The following is a 15,039-nucleotide window of genomic DNA, read 5'->3' as shown; positions in this document are numbered from 1 at the left end:
AGCCATGATGGAATGGAGGAGTAGACTTGATAGGCCGAGTGGCCTAATTCTGCTCCTCCATCTTATTGTCTTATCATCTTATAATTTAAACAGAGTGACGATGTTCAAATGCACCTGCTGCCTTGTGCTTGGTGTTGAGGTTATAGGTTTTCAAAGTGCTGTCGAGTAAATTATAATATAATCCTATCTTTTTTGATTGGCAATTAATTTTTTCCCCCAGGTATTTATTGTCATATTTTCCTTCAGTACAGAGTTTTCCTAAATGTTCTTCTCTGTCTCCATGTATTCAAAGGCTTGCTGTACTTTAAGCAAGAAAAAATAGGAGTTCTGGCCTCACCTCAACTGGAAGCTTGTCCGTTGCATGCCTTCCTTTCCAAAGGCTCTTAACAGACTTGTAGGATTAGCTGCCACTGGATATCCTTTATGGTTAGATCAGCTTCTGAAGACATAAATAGCTGAACTTCTTTTCAATCTTTCTCTATATTACCTGATTCACGGCAAAAAATGAATGTTTTGCCCTTCAAGCAAACTGTGCAAATGTACTTGTAGAACTGACTACATGTGGCAAGAACTGAGGCAACTGTGTACTTTACCAATCAATCATCCAGTGTTATAAGTGTTGAGTTTATGCTTATAATTTCTATTGCATCAATTCTTATGCATATATTTCTATTATTTCACTCCATTTTGTTGGAGAAATAATTTTGCATTTTGTTGGGAGATTGCAGTAGGTCCAATCATTTCTGGAGACTGCTTAAATAGACAACAGTTTCTGTTTGCTTTGGAAAAAAAAGATATTTTCTGTAAAATAAATTATTGGTGCTAAATTCAATTGCCCTTGAAAATAAACAGAGATTTTTCTGCATATATAATGGCCACTCACTGACTCGAGTATAGGCAGAACATCAATTATTTTTAGTGTGCTGCTTACTATAATGAGTTCAACACCGTGGCCAACACTACCATTGCTGCTAATGTGGGTGCCCTTTTCCACTGGTTCACTTTGATTCTTGCTGGGCTTAAAGTGAAGCTGTATATTTTAAAGGGAATGATCTCTGCCTGATGAACAGTTGTCAGTTATTCTATGACTGAATCCAGCCAAGGGAATGATGAAGAATGGCACAACATGGAAGAGGGCAGGGTGTATAATTTATTTGTTACGTTTGTATTGATCATTGCTGTGCATACTGTTTACTCTGAGTTTCATGCAAACACTGAATGTCATTGCATGTTGGTATCCACTCAGTGAGCACTTTATCCGGTACCTCCTGTGGCCTCTGGGTGCATGTTCAAGGTCTTCTGCTCCATGGCCCATCCGCTTCAAGGTTTGACATGTTGTGCATCCGGAGTGCACTGTTGTAAGTGTGATTATTTGAGTTACTGTTGCCCTGATCCCCTGTGAATAATGTCAGAGCAAGGCCCTGAGCTGGTGATTAAGAGGCTGAAGAAGATTGGAGACTGGGTTGCAACGAACTATCAGGCAGAGGCCCATTCGGGTTAGGGTTAGTGGGCGAATAAAAGCATTGGGGGTCATCATATCGAATCCTTTTTCTCACATTCTGACCCCACCTCGGTCCGTGGATTTTCTGGTGTTTGTATACAGTCCAACACACATTCCTTAGTTTCATTCCTGACTACGATGTTTTTCTTGCTCGGACTGAGGCAGGCAGTGGAGGAGTTGCACAAAGCCACGCACCGGCTGGTTTGGCCACCTCACATACTGACTATGCATATTTTTAATGGAAACATAGATGTGGGATTTAGACGCAGTGGACTTCAGTAGCCGCCAATCAGAGCAGGATAAAAACGTACTGAAGATGCCAGATTATAGGAGAACGAGGCTGCTGATGTATTCTGCTACAAAGGACTCGAAAGGGGATTTAGGTGGTGCAGACTGAGCACACAATAAACTTTAGCCTGCACTGGGAAGCCTGTCAGCAAGATTGGATTCAGTAACAGCTTGATATTAGGCTAGCCATAGTGCTTGGAGCCAGTCCCTTAAAGGGTGAAATTTGTAGCCAAGAATATTACAACACGTGTACCCAAACTAGAAAGTTATTCTTCCGGTTGAGCACAGACAGCCAACACCCGACATCTACACATGCTGCAATGGAAGGACAGTTCTGTTTCCTGTTTGAGGATTACAATGTACTCAGTACAGTCTTTTGGGCTCTAAGGTAATCTCCCAAATCTATCTGAATTCATTTACATGGGAACTAATGGCCTTCTTCCAGTGGTAAGACCAGAAGACATACTATAGGAACCGAAACAGGCCATTTGGCCCATTGAGTCCGCTCCACCATCCAGTTGTGGTTGATTTACTTTCCCTCTCAATCCCACTCTCATGGCTGCTCTCTATAATCTTCGAAGCCCGTACTAATTAACAATCTATCAACCTCTGCTTTAAATACACCCAATGACTTGGCCTCCACAGCTGTCTGTGTAAATGAATTCCACTAATTTACCATTCTCTGGCTAAAGAAATACATCCTCACCTTTGTGCTAAAGTAAGGGTTCCCAACCTGGGGTCCATGGACTCCTCTGTAGACCCCCGGCATAAAAAGGTTGGGAACCCCTGTTCTCGAGGAACATCCTTCTTTATTGAGGCTGTACTCCTCCAGTCCTAGACTCTGGAAACATTTTCTCCACATTATCTGGGCTTTTCAATATTCATTAGGTTTCAATGGGAATTTATTCCCCTCCCCATTCTTATAAACTCCAGTGAGTACATGCCTAGATCTATCAATTATTCCTCATTCATTAACCCCTTAATTCCTGAGATCATTCTTGTCTTTGGACCCTCTCAAAAGCCAGCACTCTTGGATTTGCTGTGTGTGCCTGCAAGAAGGTGAATCTCAGGTTTATGTATGGGGCCATATATGTACTTTGATAATAAATTTACTTTGAACTTTGAAGTGTGGTCTGACCACATCTTTATAAAGCCTTAGCATTACATCTTTGCTTGTAACCTAAAGATTGACTTCAGGGAATCCTGCACTCTGACTCCCAAATTCCTTTGTATCTGCAGTTTCTGAATTCGCCCCCTTTTCGGAAAACAGTTTATGCGTTCACTTCTCCAAACAAAGTGCACGACTGTATCCTCCTTACACTGCATTCCGTTTACCCTTTCTCATAAGCTGTCCAAATCTTTCTGCAGACTCTTTGTTTCCTCAACATTACCTGCCCCTCCACCTATTTGATGGCCATAAAGCCATCAAATCTGTTATTGACAGCATTAACATATAACTGGAAAAGAAGCGGACAAAACACCAGCCCTGAGGACACCACTAGTCACCGGGAGCCAACTACAAAAGGCCCCTTTTATTCCCACTCTTTGCTTCTGCTGGTCAGCCAATCTCCTGTCCACATCTGTAGCTTTCCTTTTATGCTACATCCACTGGTGCATCATCATGTGGGAGAACTTGAAAAGGCAAAGGAACATTGCATACAAATTGAAAAAATACACTAGTAATGCTAATTCTTATGTCCAGTGTGCTGTGATTTGATTAGTTTTGGAATTCTTGATTGGCATGAAAGGAAACAGGGAAAAAGCAGGAGATTGGGGCAGAGAGGGAAAATGGAGCAGCCATGATTAAATGAAATGGTGGAGCAGACTTGATGGGCCAAATGGCCTAATTGTGCTCTTATACCTTATGGTGTTGTGGAATGTATATTTTGTGGAGATTTCAGTTTTTAAGTGGAGTTCAGTGGCAGAGGGAAGCAAATCAATTATGAACATGAAAGTGATGTTGCAGTTATTGGCTACACACTGAGAGGATTCTTCTTGACAGAAGGGGTTGTGTGGTTGCCTCCTCCCTTTCTCTTGCACCTAAGATACTTGTGAGAGTCAGGGAAATAAACAGGCCCCTGGACCACTGTCCCCTTCATGACATACTTGTACTCATACAATACAATCCACCACTCTCAGCCAATTCTCCTTCCACCCACTTACAGTAATTTGCAGTAGCCAATTAACTTGCCAGCCAGATGGTCTTAGCATGTTGGAAGAAACAGGGGAACCTGAAGTCATAGGGAAAGATGCAAATAGCATCGAGGTCAGCATCGAATGCAGGTCATTGTAACAGTGAGGCAGCAATGCTCATTGTTGCAACTCTTTTCCACCTTGAAGCATGGTTTGTAGTACAGCCATTATCCAGGATTTTCTCCTCTGCACGGCAAGTACTAAAGGACATAACACTCCACCATGGATCTTGACGTCTGCCTCTGCCAGATGTTGCAGTATTCTTTCATTAAGTCCATGCACTGCAAGTATTGTACGACTGCTTCAATACTGCAGCATATCTTGAGTTATATTTATGCTGTAGATGTGTTTGTGGGTTCACACTGAAGTTGTGAGTCATTGGGTCATTGAATCGTCTTTGTTGCTCTGTAGCCACCTGGTGGTTCAATGCTAGTGGTACCATGCACTTTCATCAAATGAAGGCATCATGACTGCAAGCAGGGACATGTTAGTTAATTGTCTATTGTCATCCACCAGGTGAAAACTGGAGGAGTGGAATTTCTTTTGGCTCAGATACTGGATGAAGTCAATGGATTTCTCTAAAAACAAATGTCATGTATAGCACCCTGAGGCTCCATGATCTCAGCAACTGGGTCTCTATAATCCACTGTGGTGCACAGTATTACACACCTCTAATTGTACTTTGAAGTAGATGAGAAATTCACCAATAAAACAATTACCATAAAGGGACTTATCGGTGTCTTGCTTTACCACTTCTGATTCCACCTTACACTGCAATGGAGATTGAACGAATTCATCTGATATGATCTATGTTTATTGATAAGTGAAAAGTCTATGATCTGTAATATTATATATCTGTGAAAATTCCCAGCTCTTGTCTCTGGGAGTAAATAAAATTGAGTGAGTGAGAAAGTAATAAAATTCAAGACTCATTTAATTTTTCTTTCCAAAGGTCGTTTGCTGGATATCCTTCAAACTAAAGGGCAGAGAGGATATGTTGTTTTTCTGGAGAGTCTAGAATTCTATTATCCAGAACTGTACAAGTTGGTCACTGGAAAGGAGCCCACACGGCGATTCTCTACGATAGTAGGTAAAGGGATTATACTTATTTAACTTTTAATTTAATCACTTGCAAACAAAAGCAACTCTCTTTTAAAACAATAGATTACTGCACTTAAATGGATATATTTTATGTTGCATATTACAGGTTAACTATAGCAATTTATTTTTCTATCCTTTATATACTTAATTTGGTCAAGAGTAAACTGTTGACATTACTGGATTAAACTAAATGTTACCCTAAAAACTGAGCACTACTCTCAGGAATTAGAGCAATACTCTGAGCTGTTGCTAAGCCCAATTAAGGTCATGTTTTGAATGCAAAGGAACCTCAGTGTTCAAAGTATTTTGAACTTGTTAAGGGGAAAGAGCAGAAACATAAATCTACCCAAGAGCTAGCATGATTGAAAAAAGACCAAAAGGCCTCTGTTAATAAGAGAAGCTGTTAAGGTTTAGTGATTTCAATAATATAAACAAGTTGAATTAATGTAAATGAACCAGGTGAACTATTTTAAGTTATTTCCTTTGTATTAGCTATTTCACCTTATTCCAGATCAGGTTCATTATCATTGACTTATATAATGTGAAGTGTGTTGTTACGTAATCCCGTAACTGGATCACTTACCAGCAAAGATAGAGAGGTCCGTTGAAGTCTGATGGTACTGTTTTTAAAAGTATTTATTGATAAAGGGGCACAAAAATAAGATTAATGCAAACATACAGATAATATATGTCATCAATACTAAATCTAAAGCGCAGGTATGATCATAACCAATAAAATGTAACTCTATCGTTGTCTAGGGGATAATGTATTGTCCGATGGAAATATAAAAGTCATTAGCTCGTTCAGGCTGCAGTGTTTTGGGTTTAAGAGAGGGAGGCGTTTAAACTTGCCCAAGTCTTTTATGATGCCAATCCATTGAGTCAGGGGAGCGGGTTTCCCCGTTGTTAGCTAAAAAGCCGTTTTCCATGGTTTCAGCCACCAATTCCAGCCACGGAAATGAACGCACGTGGCTTGGTTTCCGATGACCGTCTGCTGTTACGTGGTCACTTAACGTTCCTTCTGGTGTGTCTGAGGGGTTGTCTCTACAGCCCCTCTTTTATTCTGACTCGCAGGGTCGTAAATGTCAATCAGGTTGGGGGTGATGCAATCTCTCCCTCAACCAGCCCACTTAGCCTGAGGGCGTCCACGTAGCAGAGCATCTCAATCCACAAATCTGTCTCCAAGACACAATGGCCATGTCCCGTAGCTTTACATCGCTATGGGGGGGAGAAACGTGACATCCTGCACGTCTCCCCCTCATGTCTTGGGCCCCCCTTTTGACTCAACCCAACAGTGATCTGGCGATTCTCACAAAGGAGGGGGCTACGGATGTAACAGTGTCATTTTGCAACAGTAGTACAATGCAAAGATACAAAATTCATGATAAATAAGCCATGAAAAAAATAATGAGGTAGTGTTCATGGACTGTTCAGTAATCTAAAGGTGGAGGGGAAGAAATCATTCCGAAATGATTGAGTATGGGTCTTTAAGCTCCTGTATTTTGCCTCTGATGGTAGTAACAAGAAGAGAGACTGTCCCAGATGGAGTGTATCCTGGACGATAGATGCCGTCCCACACTGGCATACACTCAGTAACTTCACCCAACCTTGAGTCACAATTTGAAATGTATCTCCCCAATGTTAAGCCAACTTCCTTCTGTTAGGCTTAGCAGCCCCACAAACCCACTTGCCCAAGAACTATCTTTGTTAAAATAGAACAATTTACAGTGACAATCAGTAGAAATGGAAGGAAGTAAATATTCTTAACATTCTTAATAAACATTGCCTTTTTCATTTTTCTGAGGCACCTTCGGAATGAAAACCCTCCATGATATTTGGAAGCTGTTGACTAAAACCAAAAATGTAAATTTGATGTTGTTCAAAAATATAAATTGTACATTCTACAAAAATGGGAGTATGGTTATTTTTGAATTAAAATATAGCTATTCCTAGATCTAATTCTGCATCAGTTAAAGTTCCATCTGATGCTTAAATGCAAGTAATTTTATCTTAAAGAAGGCTGATCGTTGCTTTTTATTACTGCTGTACTAAAGCTGAATAGGTGCTAGACGTTGAAGTACGGTTTCTAAACTTAATTGCTCTAATTCTTCTTAAAATCCAAATCTTTTAGCAAGATTTTGGTCACCAATCTAATATTTTCATATCTGGGCTAGCATTAAAATTTGATAGTACTCTTTTGAGGCACTTTTTATTCCCCTGAGAGTAAATTCAGGTAGTTATCGATGTTTGACAAAATGTGACCCAAGTGTGAAGGAATTTTTGTTTATATCTTTCTTGCACTTACCTTCTGTCATTGACAATCATGCACTTAATTCCAGTAGAGGAAGGACATGAGGGTCTGACACAGTTCCTGATGAATGAAGTGATAAAACTCCAGCAACAGACAAAGGCAAAGGAAGTGTCACGGTGTGACATGCAGGTTAAGATGAAACAACTGGAAGATGAGAAGAAACAGCTCAAACTGGTGAACCAAGAGCTTCACACGTTCCAGGAACGTTACAACAAGATGAAGGAGGAAAGAAACAACTACAACGATGAGCTTATGAAAGTCAAGGATGACAATTACAATTTGGCCATGAGATACGCACAGCTTAGTGAGGAGAAGAATATGGCAGTGATGAGAAGTCGAGATTTGCAACTGCAGGTAAGGCTATAGATATGTGGAAAACTTAGCCTAACCAGTTATTGATTAATATAAGTCACTAGACTTATGTTGATGTATTTATAAATTGCTAAGAACAGTTCTGTGGCAGCACCAGAATCAGCGATACCAGCGATGCTGCTGGGATTGAGGTTGTAGCATTATTGCTATTAATTTCTTTGTGCTGGGTTATCAGTGTCGGTGTTAAAATTCTACTGAGAGTAATTAGTGACAATGTTGTAATACTGCTGAGCAGAATCAGTAACAATTCGGCAATGCTGCTGTGTGCTGGTACCAAGCTCAGCAAGATACTGTGTTATCTGAGAAGAGGCTAGAATAGAAAACTGATGAAATTGGCAGTTATGCTGAAGAGTTTTGCAAAGTGAGAAAAAGTTTTAGCTCCTCTTCTGGTGTCATGCAGAGTAGACCTAATAACAGTACTTCAGAATATATTCCCTGCAAAATATTTGTCCAAAATCCAAATCAGCTATGCATACATTTGCTCATAATAGAGTACACCAAAGCACAGACTCTGCCATGAAATGACATTAAGCAATCAGACTACCAGCCTGCTTTTTACAGTTAGAACCTCCAACATCAAAACTGAATATTAACATTAGAGATTACTCGCAAAGCTAGCTACACTATCAGAATGAATCATTATTTTTAATCCACCTTCTGATTGAAGAGGAAATCTGGCTGACTCAGATCATGTATAGTATCTAAACTGCTGAAGACTGAGCAAATCTTTGAAGTTACATGCATCATAGTAACAGTTTTTGCAAATGGTTTGAGTTGAAGTTAATTCCGTGTGATCATTTAATAGTCATAAGATTACCATCCAGTCATAATGTTGCAATGGATTAAACCAGTTATCAAAGGCATACGAATATTGCTGCCTCCTCAGTCAAGCCGTTCCAGTCTAATATTTGATTTTATGGTGTATTTTCCACCATTGGATCTCCCAAAGTCCCTCACACATGATAGAAGTATTTTTAGAGTTGTGGCATTGTTGTAAAAAAGGAAAAGACAGAAATTTGCACAATAAATGTCACCATCAAAATGTCCCACAAACAGAAAAGAGGTAAATAACTTTAACTCTATTGTTACTTCTCAAACTCAAACCTTGGCCAAGTCAATGGAGGAATTCGCCATCTTGGCTTCAAGTATTTACATGGAATCTCTGGAGTCCAGCTGAGAAGTCAAACAGAATTTTCTAACAGGATTAAATGGATATTAGTGTTTCCATCACCAGCGGCGTTGATTGACATTATTTTCCTGCGCCCTGAACAGAGGTTTGAACTAATTACCTGCAGACTTAGAGAATGGCAGCTACTATAACCAAAGCTGACATCTTGGTTTCTAATAGGCATGACTTTTCGCCATCATTTTGTCTCCTGCATCTGCCTTGGAGTTAACTCCATTCTGTGTATATATCAGACTCCCCACGTAATGGCATCTGTGCATATCTCTGCACAAACTCCCGTTTCAGTCTCATGTCATGGGTAGAACAGAACAATGGAACTGTGTGGGTATGATCGATAAAGCAAATACAATTTAAAAACAATTTGTGTTGCAAAGCACCCAAACAAATCTTGGCATTAAATATATTGAGAGTATTCGGAGGGAAAATATTATGAAGTATTATGGAGGTCAGTCACAACTAATCTGATCTATGAACTGCTAACATTAATTCAGAAGCCACTAGCTCCAAAGTGTCAATCAATGCCACAAAACTGTCAATTGCCAAGTTTAATCAATTAGTTACTAATTCTGAATCATTAACTTCTAACATCGATCCATTAACCACTAACACCATTCCAATCAACTGCTGACATGGATCTATCTGTCATCATGGTTGACCCAACAGCTAAATTAATGTATTAATTGTTAAGGTTAATCAATTAACTGATAACATAGATATACTAATAGCTAATATTGATCCATTGATTGCCAGTATTGACTATTAATATTTATACATTCACAGCTGCAGTTCATCCATCTTTGATGGATTAAACACTAATATCAAACCCCCAATGCTAAAGCTGATCTGTTAACCAAAGCGCAGATTTAATAACTTATAACACTCGTACATAAACTGCTAATTGGCTCCCTACATGCTTTCCATTCGTGCTGGGTTGAGCATCGAGCTAGCAACTCGGCCTCGTAAAAACAGACAAAAGTGAAAGATACGGCACTGTTGCTGCCTGATGCGCCAAACAAGGTGCTGAAAGAAACATAAAATAAAATGGTAACACTGATCTGTTAAGACTGATCCATGAACTACTATGATTAATACATTCATCACTGATGCTGAGCCATTGAGCACTAAGGCCAATCTATCAGCTATTAACATTGATCAATTAATCATTGCATTAACTTATAAACCACTGGATCATTGATCTTTTTTTTTTGATCCTGTCATACAACTACCAAAGATAATAAACTATCTTTACTGCACTTCACAAATCCCAGAAAAAAAATAGAGCCACATTCACAGCCGTATGCTTGCTGGAATGATTAAGATAATTGGGTATAATGAGAAGATTCATTGTGATACCCACTTAGCAGTCTCATTAGGCAAAGGAGCAACCCTATTCAACAAAGCTGTACCAAAGGAGTTCTATTTTAAGAACACAAAATGCCCATGACCAATGAAGCCAACTAGACTTCAGTATATGAATCTAACATTAACATCACATTATTCAAGCCACGAACAGTGGCATTTCTGAAATGAAAGTTTCATGATTCCAACTTCAAGGAAACCAGTCTGTTCTGTAAGTGATATGATTGACTGTCTCTATGCTTATAACCTTTTGATCCCATTTGCATCCAGATATACTTCCAGTTATTTTTCAAAGAACTAATCAAATCTTGATGGCCCGCACTTGCAAATATTTACGGTTCTGTGAGAAAATAAAGATTTTTTATAATAATTAGACATGCTCAAAGCATGTTGATTTTGAACTTGTGCTCTCTAATACTGCACTCGCTGTTTAAACTAAATTACTTGCTTGTATTTTCATTATTCATAACTCACAGCATTATAAAGATCTGGATAACATCCCAATCATTTTTCATTTCTTCAATGAAAGCGGGTAGAATATGTAAGCATCTTTTTATAAGTTAACGATGAAAGCTATTTCTTACATTTAATAAAAATTGGGTTCTCAAGAGTTTCACACAATGTTCCAAATAAAGCTTAGCAATAAACTTGAACGGGTTTAAGTAATCCTTTTGAATTTATTATCAACTAATTTCTAATAGGCTGTCCTTGATTAGTCTCATTGATATAAGCTTCACATTAATTGAATAGTTTCAATATACGATATATATTCACTGGTCAAGCCTCTCCTCCATTATACTTTGTGAATTGCTACTCATCAAATGGAGTTTTCAGAGACAGGTGAGAGCTGAGTAGAATATTTGGTTTTCAAACCTCTGATCTTATCATTTTAATTTGTTGTACTTTAAAAATGTATTTTAGGAGGGCGGTAGTGATCATTTCCACTTATACTCATGAATATATTAGTTAGTCCGAGCCTACTTGTCTTTTGCAATGCATTTAGTCCAGAGCAAGGTACATGACTGTGACTGGAGAGCAATCCAAGAAGTTGTGACTTTCCGCAGCTCATTATTTCCACTTACTATCACTGAGGTGGCATGCAAGCATTAAGAGGGTAATGCGAATGCATTGCCAGTGACCCGGATTCAGTTGTGCCGCTGTGTGTAAGGAGTTTGTACGTTATGCCCACAACTGTGTGGCCTTCCTCTGGGCACCCCGCTTTCCTCCCTCATTGCGAAGACGTAGGGGTTGTAGGTTAATTAGTCTCATGGGTATAACTCGACAGCTTGGGCTTGTTGGGCTGTGTCTCTAAATAAAAAAAATATTAACTCATTTCTCTTGCTCACATTTCCAAGTCTGTAGCAGAATTCATCTTGTTTCTGCATGACGTTGGCAATCACACCTGAAGGACAGGCTGATTGATGTTCTGGTTGGTTTGTACCTTTCCTGGTTTGTGCCATCCATCCAGGGGTTCACAAATTCTGTGTCTTACAGCCCAAAAGAGGATGAGCTGTGACCCATGCCCTTACCAGAATCATATTTATTGGCACTGACATACGTCATGAAATTTGTAATTTTGTGGCAGCAGTGCTGTGCAGGTAAAACAAATTACTATATGTGACAATAAAATCTATAAATAACTAAAAGTAATTAAATAGCTTGTTGCCAAATGCTTGGTAGGAAATTTGATTTATTCATTGTGTATCTCACAATCTTCACTGCTTTATTAATGTAGTTATATTAGTTGCTTCTCTTTTGTATCATAACATAAAACTTTGAGTATTTCTTGGCCTCTTGAAGATGCTCCCTCACTGACGCTGAGATAACAATAGAAGAAACAGTACTAGAAATAAGCTATAATGCCACTTAAATCTGTTCAGTCATTCAATAGGATCATTGACATCTGATTTTGGCCTCATCTCCTCTTCCCTGCCCTCAATTCCCAAATGGACCAAAGACTTGCCTATCTTGGTCTTGAGCATGTTCAAAGATTCACCCTCATCAGCTCCCCAGAGCGGCTGATTCCAAACAACCACAACCCAAGCAACTCCTTCCCTTGAGCCAGCCTTATTTAAGTGTTTCAGCCCAAGCCCAAATCACTCATTCCATTATTGAGTGTGGCCCTTGTGCATTCGGATCTCTCATTGAAGTGAGAGTCAGATTGAATTTTTCAGTCTAGAAGCCACCTGTCATTTCTTAGCCCATGACTTGACCTAGATCCCCAGGTGTTGTGGCTTGTATTACTAGCAAATGCTTTCTGCTGTCATTTATGAATAATATAAATAGCCAGGGAGTGAGATTCCTCTCCATTAATCATTAGCCCAAGCAATGGATTTTCATCTTATCTGTTTAAATCCATGCAAATGTCACTTTGGTAAGAGACCCAGGAGACTTAAAAAGTCTCAGGCATGAAATTTCTCACACCTAATTTGAGGCATGTTCTTCATTTTTTCCCCTTTTTATGCTCACATGTGAAAAGAAAACCCAAGACTGTGTAGATTCAAAGAATCCTAAAATACTTAGAACCAATTAAATATTTTTGATGTGCAGTCACCGCCATGTAGTGAGAAACATGCTAAGCAATTTGTAAGTAAACAACGCTGATGTTGTGAAAGAGCGAAAGTTTTCTGATGCAAACTCTTGTGACTGCCAAGACCAATAGAATCTTGCAGAAGATGCTTCTTCAAATAATTGGTGATTTTAGTAAAATTATTATCACACGTACGAGGTATATCGAAAATCTTTGTTTTGCAAGTTATCCATACAGATTATTTCACAACATCAGTACAGCAAGCAGTAATAGAATGCAGATGATAATGATAGTCACAGAGAAAGTGCAGTGCTGAGACAGTAACATGCAGGGCCATGACAGGGTACATTGTGAGGACATGACTCCATCTTATCATGCAGGTGATCTGCTCAGTACACTTATAACATGGGATAGAAACTGTCCTTGAGCCTCGTGGTATGTGTTTTTATGCTTCTGTTATCTTCTCCCCGATAGTATTGGAATGAAAGGGGATGTTCAGGGTGGGCGGGGTCTGTGATTATGCTGGCTGCTTTACCAAGGAGCAGGAAGTGTAGATAGAGTTCATGGTGGGGAGGTTGGTTTTCATGATGTGTTGGGATGCGTCCACAACTTTCTGCAGTTCCTGGCAGTCACGGACAGAATGATTGCCAAACACATGAAAGACAGGATGCTCACTGTGTGCATCAATAAAAATTGCTGAGTGTCAATGGAAACTTGCCAGACTTCCTTAGTCTCCTGAGGGATTGGAGCCACTGTTTTATTTGTAATGGCATCTATATGGCTGGACCAGAACTTGATGCTCTCCAGGATCTCCACCTCAGCATCACTGATGTAAACAGGAGCGTGTAATCTGTCCTGCTTCCCGAAGTATAAATGACCATCTCTTTTTTTGCTAACATTGAGGGAAAGGTTGCTGTTATGACACTATTACAAGTAGTCTCTCTAACTTCTTCCTGTACTCCAAGTCATTATTTGAGATTTAGCCCACTAGAATGCTGTCATCTGCAAACTTGTAGATGGAATTAGAGTACAATCTAGCCAAACAGTCATGAATATACAGGGAGTAGAGGGCCAAGGAAGCTTCTTGTGGTGTGTCAGTGTTGAGAATAATCTGGTGGTGTTGCAGCTTGTCCTTACTGATTTACAGTTTGTTGGTCAGAAAGTTAAGGATCCAATTACAAAGAGAAATATTGAGTCTAAGGTCGAGAAGTTTGAGGATAAGTTTGCTAAGAGTTATGATAATGGAGGCAGAGATATAGTAAGTAAGTAGTACTCTGACATTGTTATCTTTGTTATCTAGATGCTTCAGTATGAATGTGGAGCCAGGAACATTCAAGGCAAGGTCTGCCGATTAGATTGCCCCACCGCTTAATTAAATGGTGGCCTCACTTGATAATATCCTAGATGGCTTTCAGTGGTCAGAAACAGAACTGAAATGAAACTGAAATTTTGATGATGGATGTTCTGAGATGAGTAATTCATCTCCATAGCTCAACACTCCTCCAATATCTACCAGGCTTATTAGAAATGTGTTGGAATTCTCACCACTGGTCCAAATAGGTGCACTTGAAATAATATTCATGGTTTTCATAGTTCGAAGTAAATTTATTTTCGAAGGACATATATGTCACCATATACTGCCCTGAGATTCTTTTTCTTGCAGGCATTCACAGTTGAAAGAAGTGCAATAGAATCAATGAAACACTACACACATAGACTGACAATTAACCAACGTGCAAAAGAAGACAAACTGCAAACACAAATAAAAAACAATGCAAAATAAATTAATGAATAAATAATACTGAGAACATGTGTTGTAGAGTTGCTTTGGAAGTGAATCCTTTGGTTATGTTCAGTGATCAGTTCAGTATTGAGGAAAAATGAAGTTATCCACGCTGGCTCAGAAGACCAATGGTTGAAGGGTAATAACTGTTCCTGAACTGTGTGAGGTGAGGCCTAAGGCTCCTGTACCTCCTAACAATGGCAGCAATGAGAAGGCCTGGACAGAGTGGGTCTTTGATGAGGGATGCTGCTTTCTCATGGCAATGCTCCTTCTGCATGTGCTGAACGATGGGCAGGGCTTTTCCTGTGGTGGACTGGGCTACAGGCATTTCCATTCTTGGGCTTTGTTGTTTCAATACCAGGCCATGATGGGTGGCTGTCAGGAGAGGGAAGGGAGAACATCAGATAGTGGAGAG

General features: G+C 39.5%; 1 protein-coding gene across 2 annotated transcripts in view; it reads left to right on the top strand.

The window, feature by feature from the left end:
* The window catches only part of card11 (caspase recruitment domain family, member 11), a 305,964-nt gene that overhangs the window by 150,438 nt on the left and 140,487 nt on the right, over positions 1-15,039 (top strand). Inside the window, exons 3-4 of one of the 2 annotated variants that reach the window (XM_059979481.1) lie at positions 4,935-5,072; positions 7,426-7,748. In XM_059979481.1, the coding sequence (XP_059835464.1) occupies positions 4,935-5,072; positions 7,426-7,748 (461 nt within the window). Of the gene's footprint in view, positions 1-4,934; positions 5,073-7,422; positions 7,749-15,039 lie in introns of both variants that reach the window. The other variant, XM_059979480.1, reaches the window with a different exon arrangement.

Source organism: Hypanus sabinus, chromosome 9 (assembly GCF_030144855.1).
Source record: "Hypanus sabinus isolate sHypSab1 chromosome 9, sHypSab1.hap1, whole genome shotgun sequence".
Taxonomy (NCBI): domain Eukaryota; kingdom Metazoa; phylum Chordata; class Chondrichthyes; order Myliobatiformes; family Dasyatidae; genus Hypanus; species Hypanus sabinus.
This window is presented reverse-complemented; position numbering and strand designations above follow the sequence as displayed.